Source organism: Poecilia formosa, unplaced genomic scaffold (genome assembly GCF_000485575.1).
Source record: "Poecilia formosa unplaced genomic scaffold, Poecilia_formosa-5.1.2 Scaffold205, whole genome shotgun sequence".
NCBI classification, from domain to species: domain Eukaryota; kingdom Metazoa; phylum Chordata; class Actinopteri; order Cyprinodontiformes; family Poeciliidae; genus Poecilia; species Poecilia formosa.
In genome coordinates, this window is record NW_006800144.1 from 690837 (window position 1) to 708304 (window position 17468).

The following is a 17468-nucleotide window of genomic DNA, read 5'->3' on the forward strand; positions in this document are numbered from 1 at the left end:
TGTGGATCTTACTACAAATCATCTATTTTGTTCATGTTTTGGATGGAGATGCCAGTTATACTGTTCCTTTGCATTTCTGTACCCAGAAAAGACGCCGCCAGCCATGTCAGGTCCATCTCACCTTACAGACGATTCAAACCTACTTTGAAATCTAATTATTTCTATCATCCGGTTGTGACCTGAATATATGGCAATAATAAATAATATACATCAGTAGAAAGCTATTCAGAGCCATTTTGGTTTGATAATCCAAAAGAATGATTTAATCAACTTGTCAGCTGGTGATGGCCTCACTAAACAGGATGTTGCTTTTAAAAGGACGTCTGCAAATTCAAGCAGACAGAATTGAAAACTAGTGCAGTTACCAAGCTGCATTTTTACTTAGAAGCATTTTACCATCATCATTAAACTTTAATTGAAGGGTCCTTTGGAGACTCAGAAGCCCGATTTCTACTTCAACATGACTGCTTTAGGAGAGGAGCGCCATCTGGTGTTTGCACATACAAATTGCAGGCTGCAAAGTGAGCGTTTATAGCAGCTGGAACAGTTCCAGTCTGAATGGACTTTATGTGTAAGTAGGAATAAATTCCTGAATAGGTAAATGTGTTCAATCATTCTTCCCCCTTTAGAGGAAATATCTGTTTAAAAATGAAATCAGGAACTGGAAATAATATTTGTTAACTTAACCAAACAAAAGAAAAACAAAACACTGCTTAAAAACCAAAGGATAGGTTACATGTTTTTCTATGTTCACAGTTTGCTATTTATGTATTAATATTATATTACCATGTTGTTTTTATTTTTTTAACTCACTTTTAGTTTTAAAAAATGTTCCATTTTTAGCTCCAAATGTAATGCCTTATGAAGCTTTTACCACCTAAAATTATGAGACATAGAAGGGAAAAATGGAGTAAAAAAAAAAGAAAAAGAAAAAAAAGGGCACATACACTTGCTTTGTCATGGATCTCTATGTCATCCAGGGAAGATGGGTTTGTTGTGGAATGCTCTTGCTGCTCATTGCAAACTTTAATGTTGGTTTTCTCATGCATTTTTCTCTCGTAATCCCGAACGTCATCCAAAGTCATATCTGCAAAAGGTGAGGGAAGTAGGGGTGCAATGAAGGTCAAAACGTTGGTACCGTTCCATCATGGCTTCCCAGCTCACAGGCGGTTAAGAGAAGGGAAGGATTCGCTGGCGGGGTTAGCGATGTTGCTAGCGGGTAAAGTGTTAGCTGCCCAGAACCCAAAGAGAGTGAAGGACAAGTCCAAGCCAAGAGGGAGCGAGAGAGAGAGAGGAGAGGTGGGGGGGAGAGATGGAGAAGCTTTGGGGATGATTCAAGATTAAGGGATAAGCAAGAGGAGGTGGAATCGTTGGAAAGAAAAATGAAAAAGGTTCAATTTTTTTTCCCATGGGGGAAAAAAAAGAAAGTAATTTCACAAGGGAAAAATACTTTAAGAGCATTAAGAAGCATCCAGGTTTCAGAGAAGAGGGAGTATTGAGGTTAGTGGTTATTGTGGAGAGGAGTGGTGAATCTTTCTGGGTAAAGATAACAGCCTTATTTTGTATTTGTGTGTGTGTGTGTGTGTGTGTGTGTGTCCCACAGCTATGAAGGGAAAAAAAAGCTGAAGAGCTGAGAAGGAGTAAATGTGCTGCAGCCACTTGAGAGGCGCACACAAGGCGGCCCGTTGTGCAGCCGAGGAAACGGACAGAACCAACACCAACTGCACCAGTTTCAGCTTTTCAATGACGCCCTCATGTAAGACAAATTATTCAGAAGCTTCCTCGAAAACAGAAAATATGAGATCCAATGCTCATTTTACGGATGTTTTATCAAATCTAATTGGTTTGAATTTCTCTCCCAAAACATGAGAGAATATTTTTTATATTGAATTTTTCTTTAACTGAAGCAGGCTGATGGTGGTAGCCGTGTTTGGCGTTGGTGGGTTAGTAGTGAGCGGAGGATCCATGCTGTCTGTACACAAACTTGTTAAATGCCGGTGGGATGCATCACCAATTACAATAATATAATTTTAAAAAATGCTGACAAATACAAAACAGGTTATTTAAAAAAAAAAAGTGCTTGTAGCTGTACCTATCCACTCATCAACCCAAGCAAACGCCTGCCTGTGTCCCAGCAGCAGCACATCTCTGACCACCTAAAACACAAAACAAACACACGGTCAAACTGCTTTTATCTACACACTGCAAGCAATGCAACATTTTAATCTTTTTTGTTTTGTTTGCATGATTAGTTTTTTTAATTGGAACAAAGTTTCAGGATGATCTTCACATGCAGCTATTTGAACTGTATCAAAACATAACAACGCCACATCAGAGATCTGAAGTTCACCAAAAAGAAAAACATTGTAAAAAGTAACATTTATGGTTTTCCGCACCAAGCAGACGCAGCAGAGAATAATGGAAACGTTGCTGTGGGGAACAATACGGTTCAATTTCTTTTCTTTTTTTTTTCTTAAATATTCAATTTGTGGTTTAATTCTTTATTTAAAGTTACTATTCTGAGTAGGCTAATGCTGTTTTTGTGAAAACAGATCGACATTTTGCTTGTTTTCAAACATAAATCTAAACAGGCCGTGTTTCACTTAGTACACTGTAGTTGAAGTTGCTATCATGCTAGCGCTAGCACTTTAGCAAACAGCTTCACATGAAAACAGGAGGGAATCAGTTTATCTGAATGTTGTTGAACATTACCAGAGCTTTTCTAACCCAACTTGTTATGCGTTAGAGCAGGTTTAGAAACATTTTGTTTTTGGAAGGAAATATTAAACTCCAGGATCCTGGACCTGTAGATACTTTAACGTAGCTCAATCAATGCAGATTCAATTAGTGAGTTACAATGAAAGCACTTTAACTCTCATGGATTCCTGGACATGTCTTTGGTGTTATTTTAAAATGATCTCAGGTTAACTTTGGCTGTGTTCATTTAAATGGAATATCATTGTTATATATTTCAGGTTTAGTTGTACTTCTTTCATTCTTTTTTTTATTATTTTAACTTTTAGGGGGTTTTCAATTTTTTTTAAAAAGACTTTGACTCCTATTCATAAAACATTTTCTGAAAAACACTTTTTTTTAAACTACGCTTGGGTAGTTTTTACTCCTCCAGGCTACTACAAATCTCCCAGTTTTCATACGGGGAGCGGAAACATTAATCTTAATAACTTTACTGATTTTATAAAGAAGCATTGAGTTGCTTAGATTTAATGTTTTACATTAAATCTATCATCATAACTGAATGTGAATTCATCTTAGAAGCAGAAACTTGATGTTGGAGGAGCTTCTCTAGAAAATTGTTTGAATTTACCACTTAAAAAATAAAAATAGTAATAAAACAGCCTGACGGAGTTCTTAAAAAGATATGATTTGCAGGGAAAAATCTGCCAGGTGAATAATTTGTGTGTTGGTTTGTCACTGTTTTACTGTCTAACTCTCCTCACCCCCCTGCTGACCTCTCACCTTGTGCACAAACTGCTCCACTCGTGTCTGCAGGCCCCACACCTCAAACTTGACTGTGACCAGTTTGTAGGAGCACATGATGGGCTCCTGTGTGTCCCTCCAGCCTTCCTGCAGGATGCCTCGCTTCGTCTTTTCCGACTGGAAGTATCGCAAATCCTGGAGGGTGGAGAGGTCACATTTTATTTTATACAACAGCTCAAGCAAAACAGATGCACGATTTGATCCTAGAAAGTAAATACTGACACACACACACACACACACACACACACACACACACACACACACACACACACAAAACAGCCTCAAGGTGAAAAAGAAATCCTAAGTGAGAAAAACACAATCTAAGTCTTTTTGTCCAGTTTCTAGTACAAATATTTTAGTACACCTGAATTAAGACAAAACTAACCTAAAAGTAACTTATCAGCCAGATATAGAAGTTGATTTTAAGTAAATAATTCCTTGATATTGATGAAGTAGTTTTGTCTTATTTCAAGTCTACTGAGATATTTCCACTAGAAAATAGACAAACATACTTGGTAAGATTTGGTGTTTTTTCAGTGTAAAGTTGAGTTTGTCTAATCTAAACCCTTAAAAGTGACCATTTAACTACAAAAAGGTTTCAAATCTTTCTTTTTTGTTGTTGTTTAATTTTTATTACTCTTATTATTTTAACATATATATAAATATATTATTTTTCCTTTTCTTTTCATCAGCTTATTGTATTATCATTTTTGCACAGCACTTTGGTGCAGTTTTAAACCTGTTTTTAAAGTGCTATACAAATAAACTTGATATCGACATTGACCCGACTATTACGACATCAATCCATACAAAACACCGCTTCGTAGTACCGATTGTGTTCCGTCTTTGTACTCGTAAGGCTCCACACACACACACACACTCCCACACACACACGCGCTCACCTCGGACTCTTTGTAGTAGCGCTCAGGGATTTCATCGTAGGCGATGTCGACGAAGCAAACCTCCCTCTCCTGGTCCTTCAGCTCGGTTTCAAAGATCTGAAAACAGCAATTTTTGTTGTTGTTGTTGTTGTTGTTGTTTGATGCTAAATTCAACATTTATTTTCCAGTCGGACTCGCCTCCCATCATAAAAACGGACGAATCAAACGCTGGAGGAAATTCTCAGAGTCACTCTGAGTCTCAGAAGGACATGGTGTGTCCAGCCACTAGGGGTCGCACTAAGCTCACCTCTTCAGCTGCTTATTGCACTAAATAACACAGCTCTGACTTCAATTACTGTCATATGTTTAGTCAGCTGATGCCACAAAAGGTGAAAGCTTTCTGTTTTGGTTTTTGCCTTCCCAGTGTTTGTAATTCAAACTCTGTGAGTGTTTTGCACATGTTTAATTACCCAGATTTGAATTACAGCATAATATTTCATGCCACAAGCTTTAAAGTTAAACATTAAAGGGTAAATGAACCTCTTTGCTTCAACTATGAAAGGGCTCAAAATAATTTGTCTACACGTGAGTAAGTAAAACCTTATTTTCTCATTTTAACATTCTGAATAGGATCCGAGGCAGAGGAGGAGATTTAGGGAAAACAAACATAAATGAGATATGAAACAGTTTCTGAACACTGAATTTGATGACCTAGGACCCAAAGTGGCACTTAATCAAAATCATGTGAAACATGTGGAGGAAGCTGAATAGCACCTGGGTTAAAGGTTTCCAGTAGCAGGGCTTTTTGTGTGTTTTTACTCTGTCTTAGTCGAACTCTATTTTGTTTGTCTAGAACATCCACTTCATTTGAGATGTGAATACGTGACTCCGATGCGGTTCGGCTACCGGCGAAACAAACAAAATCCTCCAACTGCTCAAATGTCACGCCACTGCATTTTTATTTACGTTTTGTGAAGAACGTCTTCTTCAGAGGTTTTCATGTCGTTTCCTTCAATTAATTTTTTCCCCCGCTCAATTCTCATTTCTCTCTCCTCTGCCTGGGCTTTCTCCCATTGAGCTCGATTTCTCCAGCAGACGTCCGTTTTCCACCTGCCTGTAGCTTTAGCAACGTTAGCGGAGGAAGTGAACGAAGCCGCTCTGTCCTTGTTGGCCAAGCTTCCAAACATTGAAGTGACGTTAACAGCCGCCTCGCTTGCAGGCAACTTCCGGTAAGGTTTCGTAGCGCCAAACTAGCACATTACATCCATAGCAGGCAAACTTTAGCAATAAAATTTACAACTTCAACAAAGTCCATGCCATGTGGAACCAATCGTTTCTCTAAGGATCCAGACACTCTGTATGAAGAGAAGCGTAGAACAGTGGACCAGTTTTTACCAGGTTATTAAAAACTAAACCTTCTTAAAGAAATGGCGTTTCACCTTCTATAGTCCTGTGGCTATTGAAAGCAAATTCTTCAATTAAAAAGTTCAACATTAATTCCACTCCATTCCTACCCAAACATTCATGACTTTTCATAGATGCAACAGTCCCTGCTTTTTGCTTTTGCTCCCGTCAACAAATGAGCCAGAAGGACAGAATGAATAACAACACTTAGTTACTGTCCAGAGCCTCGTTTTGGACAATAAAATGTATGTCTTAGTTTACGTAGCGGCTCGTTTACCCAAACAACATCAAACAAAGAGACCAGCAACTGCATTATTAACGTCACAGAATCACCGGGAGTGCCTCGGTGACGGTAAACAACATGGATTCCTGCGTCTCGGCTCACATTCACAAAGAGCTGAATCAGCCCGGCGTCCCCAATTGAGTGCATTTTTTCCTTCTCTCAGCTTTTCTTCTATTCTTTTCTTTTCTTTATCTGGAAATCACACCGGCCCAAGGCGGCTTCTGGTTTTAGAATTTGATTTCGACAGCCTTTGATCCATTACTCTGTCACGTCAAAGAGAAAACATGTCTATCTAAAACATCGCAACAGAATTAAAGCTCCGCGCCGGTTTCTGTCCCCTCCGGCATGGCAGCGACGACGACGACATGTGAGCCACCCAGACATGTTAACGGGACACCCGCCAACCCCGAACTGTTGAAGTAACTCACAAGGAGAATTTTGAATAGGTCAACTCTCTTTAAGTCGATTGTTTTGCTACACGGCGGCCTTTCATTCCTCTGCGTCCAGACGCTGGCACCTTCTCCTGATGACTAATGCCCCTCCGAACCGGAGCCCACAGAGCGAGCGGATCAACAGCACCAAATTAGATTAACTATCCAACAACTGGAGCAGTACCTGGCCAACTCAAAGCTTCGTGTGTACTGGGCATTTTAATAAGGTGGCCTGTAAATCATCACTGCAGCCTGGGAGAATTTCCCTCCTGCAGCATTGCAGAGGTCCGTCTTATACGCCGGTTCTATCTGCTGCCTCGCTTCGTTTTATTGGACACTTTTTTCTGCAGGAAGAGAACAGAGAAGAGGCAAAACGCGCTGTTTTAAGATGAAAGTATTGAGCGCGAGGGGAGCTCGGTTAATTAACCGACTGGGTCTCCGTGCTGACGTCGGATGCAGCGGAGTTTGAGTCGAGGCACAGAGATAACAATATGCTACGATTCAGGCCATGTTGAGGTAGAAGACGTTTAAATCTGAAGGTGCACTCACAGTACTTCTGTTTGGTCCGCTTCAACTCAATTCTAGTTTGTATGTCTAGAGGTGTGAATGTGCAAACACTCGTCCACCTAAAAGCGTAAGGTCTCAGTTCGTAAAAAATACAAAAAAACTCGAAAACAAACACGAGAGTCTACGCTAGAGGGAGAAGTGGCTCGTGGTTTTTTAGCAAAGGCAAAGGAAAAATCCTACAACCGCTAAAATCCGACGCCGCGCCATTTCTGTTTATGTTTCGCGAAGAAGGAAGTTGTGTTCATGTCTTCTTCGGAGGTTTTTGTGTCATTTCCTTGGTGCAGCGCCACCGCATGTGAGGAGGGGAACAGGTTTTCCAAGTGTTTGGTTCGTTTGACACAGTGCAGTGTGAAAGAGAGCCTCACCAGCTGAAAAATGGAACAAATATTGCAATTTTGGTCTCCAATCGAACCGGGTCCACTAAACTGTCAAGTGTAAATAACCCTAAAATAACTTTAGCCAGTGAAGAGGAATCTCGTCGGGTTTGAAAACCGTAATCCCTTCAGCTGTACATCCGATTGCTAAAAATGCCAAAAGGTGCCAGATTAACGGAGGGCATTTCCGTCACTAATGACAGAAGAGGTTTAAGTCGATTTGAGACCAAACACAACATCACAAATTTGCCTACATGGACAAACACGGCCTGTGCAGCGTCAGCAGTATCAGGGCCCCATCAGCCTTCAGGCCATCTGCGGTGGAAAACAGGACGGACGCCTGTTCCTGAAACGTGAAACTGTAAATACGACGACGAAAACAAAACTATCTGGGCCCCACCGTTTTGTTCCAGAGAGCAGGTGACACCCGCTGTACTTACGTTGTCGTTGCTTCCTTTGTTGTCCTCATATTTTGTCTCTATGTGGATGGAGAACTTGGGCAGGAATGAGCACTGCGAACGAGGAAAAAGAAGAAAAGAAATATTTCGGTTATTTAATCCCTCTTGAGGGAAATTTCCGTCCCTGCACCATTATAGCAGGCCTACTATCTTATTCATACCCCTTCAGCTTTTTTCATATGTTCAACTCAGTTCTCCTCATTCGTATCAGATAAATTCTCAACAATTTGTCCGTTCAATCCAATCACACAGGCAGATTTATGGTCAGCCGCTCTACACGCTGCAAAAACACAAAATCTTACCACAGTTTCTTGTTTTGTCCAGTTTCTCGTGCAAATATCTTATTACAGTTGAAATAAGAGAAAGTTAACTTACAAGTAACTTTTCAGCACAATATAGGAGCGTGTTTTAAGTAAACAATTCCTTAATATTTATGAAAAAGTGCAGATAATTTAACTTATAAGATATTTTTTCCGTGTGACGGGTGAAATAATCTGCTAGTATTTATTTTTTTGGCTTAAAACAAGCTCTTATATATTCTTGAAAAGTTACCTTGAAGTTAGTTTAGTCTTATTTCATATGTACAAAGATATTTGCACTAGAAACCAGACAAAAAGTACTTTGTAAGATTTTGTGTCTTTGCGACCTCAAAGGGGTAAAAAAATACTTGGTGTCACACCATTTATTTATCACATCTCAAAATGCTTTCATGTGGGCGCTTTTAATCTACGCCGGAACGAGAAAGCTGGCGCTAGAACTGCAAACTGACTAAAAACAACAACAATCTGTGGATTTGTTTGCAGTGCAGCAGCTCTTGAATAGTCCTACATGGAAAAAAAAATGACAAGCATTCTGTTGCTGTCAAAGTAGTTAGTTTTTTCATATGAAATAAAAATGAAGTGACTCACAGAGTCTGCATTTTTAACTCTGAATTACTGCAGCCCCTACAGCTCGGCCTCACAATATGCTGATGTGTTTTCGATGTGAGCTTTTTTTAAAGCCAAGGCCCGACGTATCCTGTGGGCTACAGACAGACCACACAGACTGAGGCATGCTGGGTATTCGCGGTTCTGTGTGCTCTGCAAGTCATTTTGATAAGTGTGGAGGGGATTTTCACCCCCACAAGTTTTATCTACGCAGGTTGTTTTTTTGTTTTTTTTCCCCAACTGTACATTTAGCATCTTACGAGCTTTAAGACCTTTAAAAAAATTGGTGCAAGTAATTGTTTTTACAGGAACAAGTGATCAAAAATCGATGAAAAGTAGTGTCAAGTCTGCTTGCACTCAGTCGTTTGCCTTGTTTTCTGCAGGTGTAAACCGTAACTTACTGTATATTCTTCAGACCGAAGCACGACGAGGCAGACGGCCGTCAGGTCGGAGCAGAAGAGAAGCACAAAAAAAACACAGTTAGCCAATAGCCATGAATCCATTTACGCTGAGAATATAGACAACAGAAAAGGGGAATTTAAGTTGAGCTTATCCGTACGGCCTTTTTATAGGATTAAATACGTCAAAAGAGCTCAACAAGTAAGAACTCATAACAGACATTAAAACTGATTTTAAAAAGTCAACAAATTAGAATCTACTGTTGTTCATCACTGAGCAGACAGACAGCAGCGTTAAAGGTGGAGAAGGAAGCGGAGGAAAATGACGAGAAAAGAAAAAGAAATGGGCATTGAAGTAGAGCAGTAAGCCGCTGCGACCGTACGCGCTGCCATGGCAACCGCAGATTACAGATAAAACAAAAAAAAAAAAAAGTAAAACAAATAACTTTAAAAAAAAATAAGTCTTACAGATTTTGAACTAAAGTTTTACCAGGTTTGATGCAGGTTTCACCAACTCATATTTAAGACGTTTAAGGATGTTTTTTTAAGACCATTCCAAAAAAAATTTAAGACAGAAATGTTTTTTTTTTGTGTGTGTCAAGGGACCAAAACTGTGATATTTGTGGGGTCGTTTTGTAGCTTTTTTCCCCCAGCAGCAGCTTTGTGCTGCTCAGATGGCGAACTACTCTCCACAGCACTGACCCTCGCAGCGCCAAACTTTTCGGGGTTTTTTTGTTGTTTTTTTTGTTTGTTTTTTTTTGCATAGAATGGGTTTGGCAACAGAAGTTAGCAAGTGGCAAAGATGAATGTCGTCCAGCCGTCTGATAATAAATTTGCACTCCATAGACTAATCATAGATGTAAAAAAAAAAAAAAAAGAGTTTTATTTCACATTATTGAAAGCAGAGTTTAGGGGTTAAACGTGCTCTCTAGTTTCTAATAAACAACACATTGTACTCCAAAAAATAAATAAGAAATACCTGTGCCAGGCTGCAAACATTGCTCCAAAATTGCAAGCAAGATTGCCGAATTACATAGCATATGTCAGGAGTTTCACAGGGTTTTTTTTTTTTTTTTTTTGGACAAGCCAATTCCACGAGGTTTTATCAAAACGTGTTGGAAATGCGCCGCGCAGATTAGCAGTTTGGATCACGTTCCCTCCCTTGTCTCTTCACACTGCTCCAATGCGCCACTAACATCCAGTGAAGTGTCTCTGCAAAGTGATAAGTGGTGAGTAAAATGTGTTGTGGCTAAAAAAACAAACAACAAAAACAAAACAAAAAAAAACCCCGGAAAACTGTTTGAGAAGGTGACCTCAGAAAGCTGCGTCGGGCTCCGTGTGACTGCGGTGCGGCGCGATTCTCTTTCCGTACCTGGCAGAGTGTCACAGCGGGGCGTTTAGAGAAACGGCGGAGCAGCACATCTGCAGCGGACACTCACCCGTTATGGTGTAAGGGTAGTAGTTCCAGGCTTTCTCTGTGACGTAGAAGATTTTAGGAACCACTGCTCGGGCCCAGCTGGGTAGCTTACTGCGGAAAAGAGAGACAGAAACAGGAGACGTTGACCGAGGGACAGTCAGGACGTAGACGTTCAACATCAGATTAAAGCAACATTGGTTAACCTTGATCCCTGCTTTACTCTACAATAGTGTTTAGATCAGGCCTAAAAAACAATCCAACCCGCCCTGAGCCCAATTCGACCCCATCGGTTGACTTTAATTACAAGCCCAAAGTAGACCTGATATATTATTTTAAGTAAGATTTTACTGATTTTGTTCCATTTAAGTAAACTGCGTAGCTTCTTCTGTAATTGGCTTTTGCTTAACGTCTTCCAGCTCCATCTTGTCGCTTGTTGTAACCGCAGGGTGAGTCAGGTGCAAATCTTCTGAGATGAGTGATTGATGGGAGCGGATCAGCCGCTAGCGTTCTCACCAAAACCAAAACCTTTGAGCAAATCACCTTGGTACTAAAGTCCCTGCACTTTAGTGTAGGGACTCGGAGGACAGACTCAGAGGACAGACTTTAAAATACTGCTGCTAGTTTATAAATCACTGGACGGTTCAGCACCAGAACACATTAAAGATCTGCTGCTGTTGTATCAACCTACCAGACCCCGCAGGTCAACCAAACGTTGACGCAGCGTTCAGCTTCTACGCACCACAAATCTAGAACAAATTTCCAGAAAACTGCAAAACAGCTGAAACACTGAGTTCCTTTAAATCCAGACTAAAAACCCCCCAGCTGTTTAGAGCAGCTTTTGAAACATAAGAAACGAAACACTGAGCCACATGATGGGTAACAAAATGTAAAATGTTTACTGGTTTTCTCAGCTGTTTACTGTGGGTCTTTTAGGACTTTGTGCTGCACAAATAAACTTCATTGACTGATTGATGCGGTGCGCTGTGCTTGTTACAATCTTACCTCCTGCACCTCAACAGGTTAGACAATCTACTCCTCTATTTAGACTATAATCAGTAGATTAACACAACTTTAAATCGTACATTCTCCTTTGGTTTTCTCTGTGCTGTATGTATTATTAACTTATTAAACACTCCACAGAAGCCTGAGCCCGACCCGACCAGCAAGCAACATAATTCTGGCATGAATTTTGGGTCAGGCCAAAAAATCTAAACTCTACCCTACAAACCATTCTGGATTGCAATTATTCAAATGTTAAAAAGTTAAAATGAGTCGAGTAGATATGAGTTTTCATAGTAGTTACATCGCCGTTACTTTCCCAGCTCCTTTGCGCCTGCCGTTTGCTCTATCTCTATGATCGATTCACAAAACAGTCTGCAGTCTAAACATGCAGGAGCAAAGTCAGAGGGGGATATGATAATGGTCCTTTCAGATCAATGGAAGAGACGGTTTGAACTTCCCTCTTCTTGCTCTGCTCTTTGCTCTCTCTTCAACTCCTCTGGTGTTTTTTAGGGTTGTAGGTTCAGACATTTTATTGAGCTTTCGAGAAGCCACTTAGATCCCAATTGTGAAATAAATAAGTAAAAAATAAACAAATACCCCATTGTTTCCACAGGTTATGCATCATAACTGTCTGAAAATTAAAAAAATAAATAAAATTAAAAAAGTAGGAAAAAGATATTCCAGCTGAAAAGCATCCAAACCCAAAGGGAACATTTGTCCAAATGAGCAGCTGGTGTCAGATTTTCAAATTTTTATTAATTTCCCAGTGGGCAATTCATTTCACAGCAAGTCACAATAAAAACAATAAAAACAATAAAAACAACATGTGAACAATTAATATTTAGCTACTGGCACCGAGTTGCACTGCTTCAACCAACGGAAGCTAAAAACACAAAAACATGTCGATCAGAAACATCCAGGTGGTGGTATGACTAAAACAGAACCAATAAGTAAAATAGTACTTTAAAAAGTTAAAATCCCCCAATGAGACGAAACATTTAAACCCAGTGGTTAAAAACACAAACGGTTCCCATCAAATGTACGACTATAAGACTAACTTATACTTGGTCATCATCATTGACCTGACCAGAGAGTTTGGATATATTTAGTACTCACTCCACCAGATTGATTACTTTTCATACTATAACTATAAGAAAAAAAAACAATTAACTTTGTCTAAAACTATTTCCTCGAGCACAGCCCAAACAGCCTGAGAAACCTCTGAGCCTGTGAGTCTGTTATGGCAACCCGACCCTCTCTGTTATCGACAACGTGAGCTCTGTGCTCTCAGGAACTTCACATAAGAACGTGTTTTGGCATTCATGTGACTTTAAGCTACCAGAGAGCCGACAGAGAGACGAAGAACTAAACTGAACTGTTCTCACACGGACCGCTTCCTGTAGAATCCATCATCTACGCCTCTTAGTCAAAAAAGTAAAAAAAAAGACGTCTCTCTCTGCATTGTGACAGCTGTGAATAAAATCAGTCCTCCGCTGTGATATTTTGTGAGCGCTGGCAGGCTCAATTGCTCTCTCCCTCTCTCATTTTCTCTCTCCCCCCCGCACCCCCTCCAACAAAAGAGACTGACACTCCTCCCACACCTCCATCTGTTGATTGCTCCCATTCCCTCCTTGTTCATTTCACAGACTACCGGCGGTTTCTTGCCCATGCTGCCAAGTAAAGACGTTTGCATTTTAAAGGAGGAGGGGGGAGAATAAAAAAAAAAGCCTATTTAAATAAAGATAACAGTTTATCAAGTCGCAATTGGTGAGATTAAGTGAAAGCGTGCGACGACGTAGGGGTAAGAGTGTTTTAAGTGTGACAAATGAAGTCCAGATTTACTTCCCTGCTGGTGAATCTCAGTTTAATGTTTGTTTGCCGCAGAGCCAGATGGACGAAGGACCGATTTTGAGTAACTGCAGTTAAATGGGAACAAAAGTTGTGTTATTAATTCTGCTGATTACGGTGTTTTGTTTTTTCTTTTCTTTATCTTTTTCCATTTGCTTAATGTTTTTAGCATTCGATTAGCAAAGATCGCATGCGGATTCCAATTTTATCTGGAGGCGGTCCAGCAGCACTTGGACCATCTCCAGATAGAAGACGGTGGAGTTAGGGCGTTTTTTAATTTTACCGCACAGATGCGATCATTACGGGCGTCATAAACCATCTCTGACGCAAAACACTTAGGGAAAATGAAGTGCGTTCACCTTCAGGGTTGTCAAAACAGCTGATCTTTCCACCTCATTTGTACGAAAATCAACTATTTCTGAACACGTATCCGTTTCTCACACTGGAACTGGTCATACTTTAAATTTTTTTTTTAAAAAGTATCAAAGTTGGACTTGTTTGTCCATAATTTTAACCAAAAACACTCGATATGTTTCTACTCAAACAGTTTTTTAACGGGCCGAGTGGCTTTAATTGCTTTCTCCTGAGGTTCGCTGACTCAGCATAACTGGCTTCCCAGCTCGGTGAACGCTGACGCAGGAAACTGTGCCCAGAGACAAATGGCCGACTGAATCTCTTCCACCTCTCCATTTTCACTCTTTGATTATTCCTTCTGCCCGTTCTCTCCTCTTCTTACACATCTTATCATTCTTATGCCGTCACCTTTGCTTGATATTTACTGACATGAACTCTAGAAAGGCTGCAACTCGTAAAAGGTACTGCATGGTGAAATGTGTGCTGGTGAGGAGGATGACTGGATATATGCGTTTCAGTAATAAGAAATGCACCATTTTTTTTAAATTATTTGTAGTTTCTTAAATATTAAAAAAGGTTTAAAAAAAAAAAAAAGGTTTTGTTTAAAGGCATCTTATTTATTTCCTGTGCCAAACCCTTTAGGCTGTTCTTCTTACACTCATTAACCCAGAATTATTTATGCCACAAAAAAAAGAAAAAATCTAAAATTATTTTTTTTATATAAATCAGAAGATTTTAAAGACAAAGTCAAAAGTCCTCTGAAGGGAAACCATTTAATTTATGGCTCATATTTACTGCAGCTTCTTTAAATAATAAATATGTAGAGTTCATTTAATTGAACCAATTCCTTCTTTAACCAGTGAAATTTCAGCAACAGCATCTGTAAATATATTTTTCATATTTGTTGTATTTGCACTTTTATTTAGAAGTCATTTTATTAAAAATTTTTCCAACATTACCGTCGGTCCAAACGACTCTCGCTGGACGACTTTGGAGTTTCTACGCATGTTCATAATTAAAATATGCAAATCACAAAAAATCAAATTCCACGATTTTCCAAAGGTTTCAAAACTGCAGAGGACGGCCGTGATGACGATCCTTCAAGCTGGGCAAAACAAACACCTGACACAGAGATTTGTAATAAATCACTCCGTAATAAATCTTTTACTAATCAATGTTCAGACATCTGCAGGCATCAAAACTTAAAGCACATGTTGCAATTTACTGATGAGTACCATGAGAAAACAATCCAACATTTTCCAATTTAAAAGGGAGAGAATAAGATCAAGTCTGAGGTAATTTCATTTTTGGACGCGTTTATAAACTGGAGCTTAATCACAGATGATATGTTAGGTGTTATAATAAATAAAAAAACAAAAAAAATGAAGCAAACATTTGGCTAATTGGCCTTTTTAATGATCTCCCTGGAACTCTTAAATACACTAATAGAGTGGGTAATTGTTTTCTGTTTTCACCGTTGCTATAGTTTCAGTCTTCTCACATTCAGCTATTCAAATCCAGATGGCTTGTGGTTTTCTTTGGACTTTTCCTAAAAAAAGTCTAACTTTTACCAAATGCCCCCAGAAAGTCCCAAAATACTCCAAACACATCGAGTTCTTCCCGGTGGGTAGAATCGAGGGGCACCGACCTGTTGAGGTAGACTCGTTTCTCTGTGAACTGTCCTTGGCCGTGAACTGGGTCTTCAAAGGGTTCGTTCTGGACCACCTCCACTCCTTCCCCTCGGTCGCTCTGCTCATGGCTGTGTTTGCTAATCATGTACAGCTGCCCGATCCGGTACTGAGGGGGGAAAAAGAGAGAGAGAGAGGAAGGATCGTAAGTTTATATGCTGCAACATACATTCAGAAAGAATTATGGATACTTTAACTGCAAACATGCAAACCGCGATGAGTCGGTTTTCTTTCAGAGTACCACAAACACACACATCTGTAAATCTTTACGTCCTGAAGCCTGGGTGAGTGTGAACCCCCCAAGAGGTCTGCAACAGAGCATCAGACTTTTCTTCCACTTTTACTTTACTTACACTTTACTTTTTTTTACGTAAAAAAAAAGCAATTTTTGTGCTTAAGCAGGAAACCTGCAGCATTTTTTGTCTTCTATGTATTTTAGACCTCAAAGAAAACAGAAAAAAAATTGTAGTGTTACTGATAAATACTGCAACGTGTTCATAATTTGAGAATCAACTCAGGTCTTTGCTCATAAAAACCCATATCAGTGCACATGACATGAACTCAAGTTTGTTCCTGGCGCGATAATGTGTTCAAGAAAAGGTCAACGTTGAGATTTTAATTGCCGATTCGCTGGGTTTAATTAACAACACATTAAATTAAAACTAAATGCAAAAAATAGTTTCTGCACTCAGCAAGTCAATAAAGCTCAGGGCAGCACTTCAGTGAGGGTTTATAATTTCATCTTCTAAAACTTTTGACGGGAACAAAAAGCCTAAGTGGAAAAGGAGAATGAAGATCGGAGTCCTAAAAATAGATTTCAATGGCCAGGAACATCAGATCACATCAGCTTCTTTCATTTTTAAATTTCTTATTCCATTAATTTCTCAAAGGCATACAATACTTCAGCAAAAACTGTTTCACACATTCTTCCTTTAACATGTTAATTTTGATTAGTTACATAGATTTTCACATGTAAATATTATTGTTATTACCATTTAAAATACAAACGTCCTAAGCTGGAACCACTGAAGTCGCTCATTTCTGGTACACCGGTAATTCTGACGTACAAGCAACAGCCGCAAAACAGCAAGGCATAAGGAGGATAAAGCCACTACTCTGGGCCAACTGGGGATTCATTTTTACTTTAAAAAACAATCTGATGAGACGGTGGTAAAGAGTATTACTGTGTGAACATTGCAGCTAAAAGGAGTTAGCCTGTTAGCAAAGCTATTAAGCAAAGCTAAACTACCATCCCAGCGCTAAACAGCACAAGATGTCACAAACGCCAACAGTCTGCATTTCTGAAGATGTATTTATCAAAGTAGTTCCATGAGTGATCAGGTGATTTTTGTTGTTGAGTTCATATGTCTATTCATTCAATAATTTAGCAGCAAAAAGGGTTACTAATTTTGTCGATACAGGTTTTTGATTAAAATTCAATTAATCGCAACTAATTAGACTCTGCAATTAACTCGATTAAAAATTTTAATCCTGTCCACCCACTATTTTCTTACCAATTTTTTTTACCAGGTAAAAACTGTGAAATCTCTCCCTGATGCAATTTCTGTCTCAAAGACTGGCTTCAAAAAGCTGGGAAAAGAAAAGAAAAAAACACGCATTTAAAGTCTTCGAGGCGAGAGCTGGGTCCTGGTAATGAACCGAGCGTGGAGTCCCACATATTCCCTCCTGAATCTCAACGCTGCTTCTCTCCCTGACCTTTACCTGTCACGGCTGCTGGCCGAGTTGTGAAATGCTGTCAGGGGGAAACGTGAGGCGCTCACCCACAGGCATTCAGAGATGATGTCAGCACCTCGCTGCTGCTGGAAGAACCTCTGATGGAAACAACTATCTAAAGGCATGTGGGAGAATAAATCGAACAATTATGTAAAATAAAGAAACGTCTTTGGGGACAGAGGCCTGGTGGACGGAAACGTTGGGG

The 17468-nt window shown here is 39.6% G+C and overlaps 1 protein-coding gene and 1 long non-coding RNA gene across 4 annotated transcripts in view; one reads left to right on the plus strand and one right to left on the minus strand.

Moving 5' to 3' along the window:
• The window catches only part of LOC103148434 (phosphatidylinositol transfer protein cytoplasmic 1), a 69517-nt gene that overhangs the window by 4859 nt on the left and 47190 nt on the right, over window positions 1–17468 (minus strand). For 2 of the 3 annotated variants that reach the window (XM_007567209.2, XM_007567208.2), the window contains exons 2-8: window positions 15490–15638; window positions 10660–10748; window positions 9224–9231; window positions 7879–7950; window positions 4401–4496; window positions 3478–3633; window positions 2093–2156 (exon numbers count right to left, since the gene is read on the minus strand). In XM_007567209.2, coding sequence (XP_007567271.1) covers window positions 2093–2156; window positions 3478–3633; window positions 4401–4496; window positions 7879–7950; window positions 9224–9231; window positions 10660–10748; window positions 15490–15638 — 634 coding nt within the window. Of the gene's footprint in view, window positions 1–947; window positions 1088–2092; window positions 2157–3477; window positions 3634–4400; window positions 4497–7878; window positions 7951–9223; window positions 9232–10659; window positions 10749–15489; window positions 15639–17468 lie in introns of all 3 variants that reach the window. The other variant, XM_007567213.2, reaches the window with a different exon arrangement.
• LOC107838049 (uncharacterized) lies at window positions 3561–10286 on the plus strand. The gene is made up of 2 exons (XR_001664109.1): window positions 3561–3648; window positions 9206–10286. It is a non-coding gene; the product is annotated as an uncharacterized LOC107838049 (long non-coding RNA).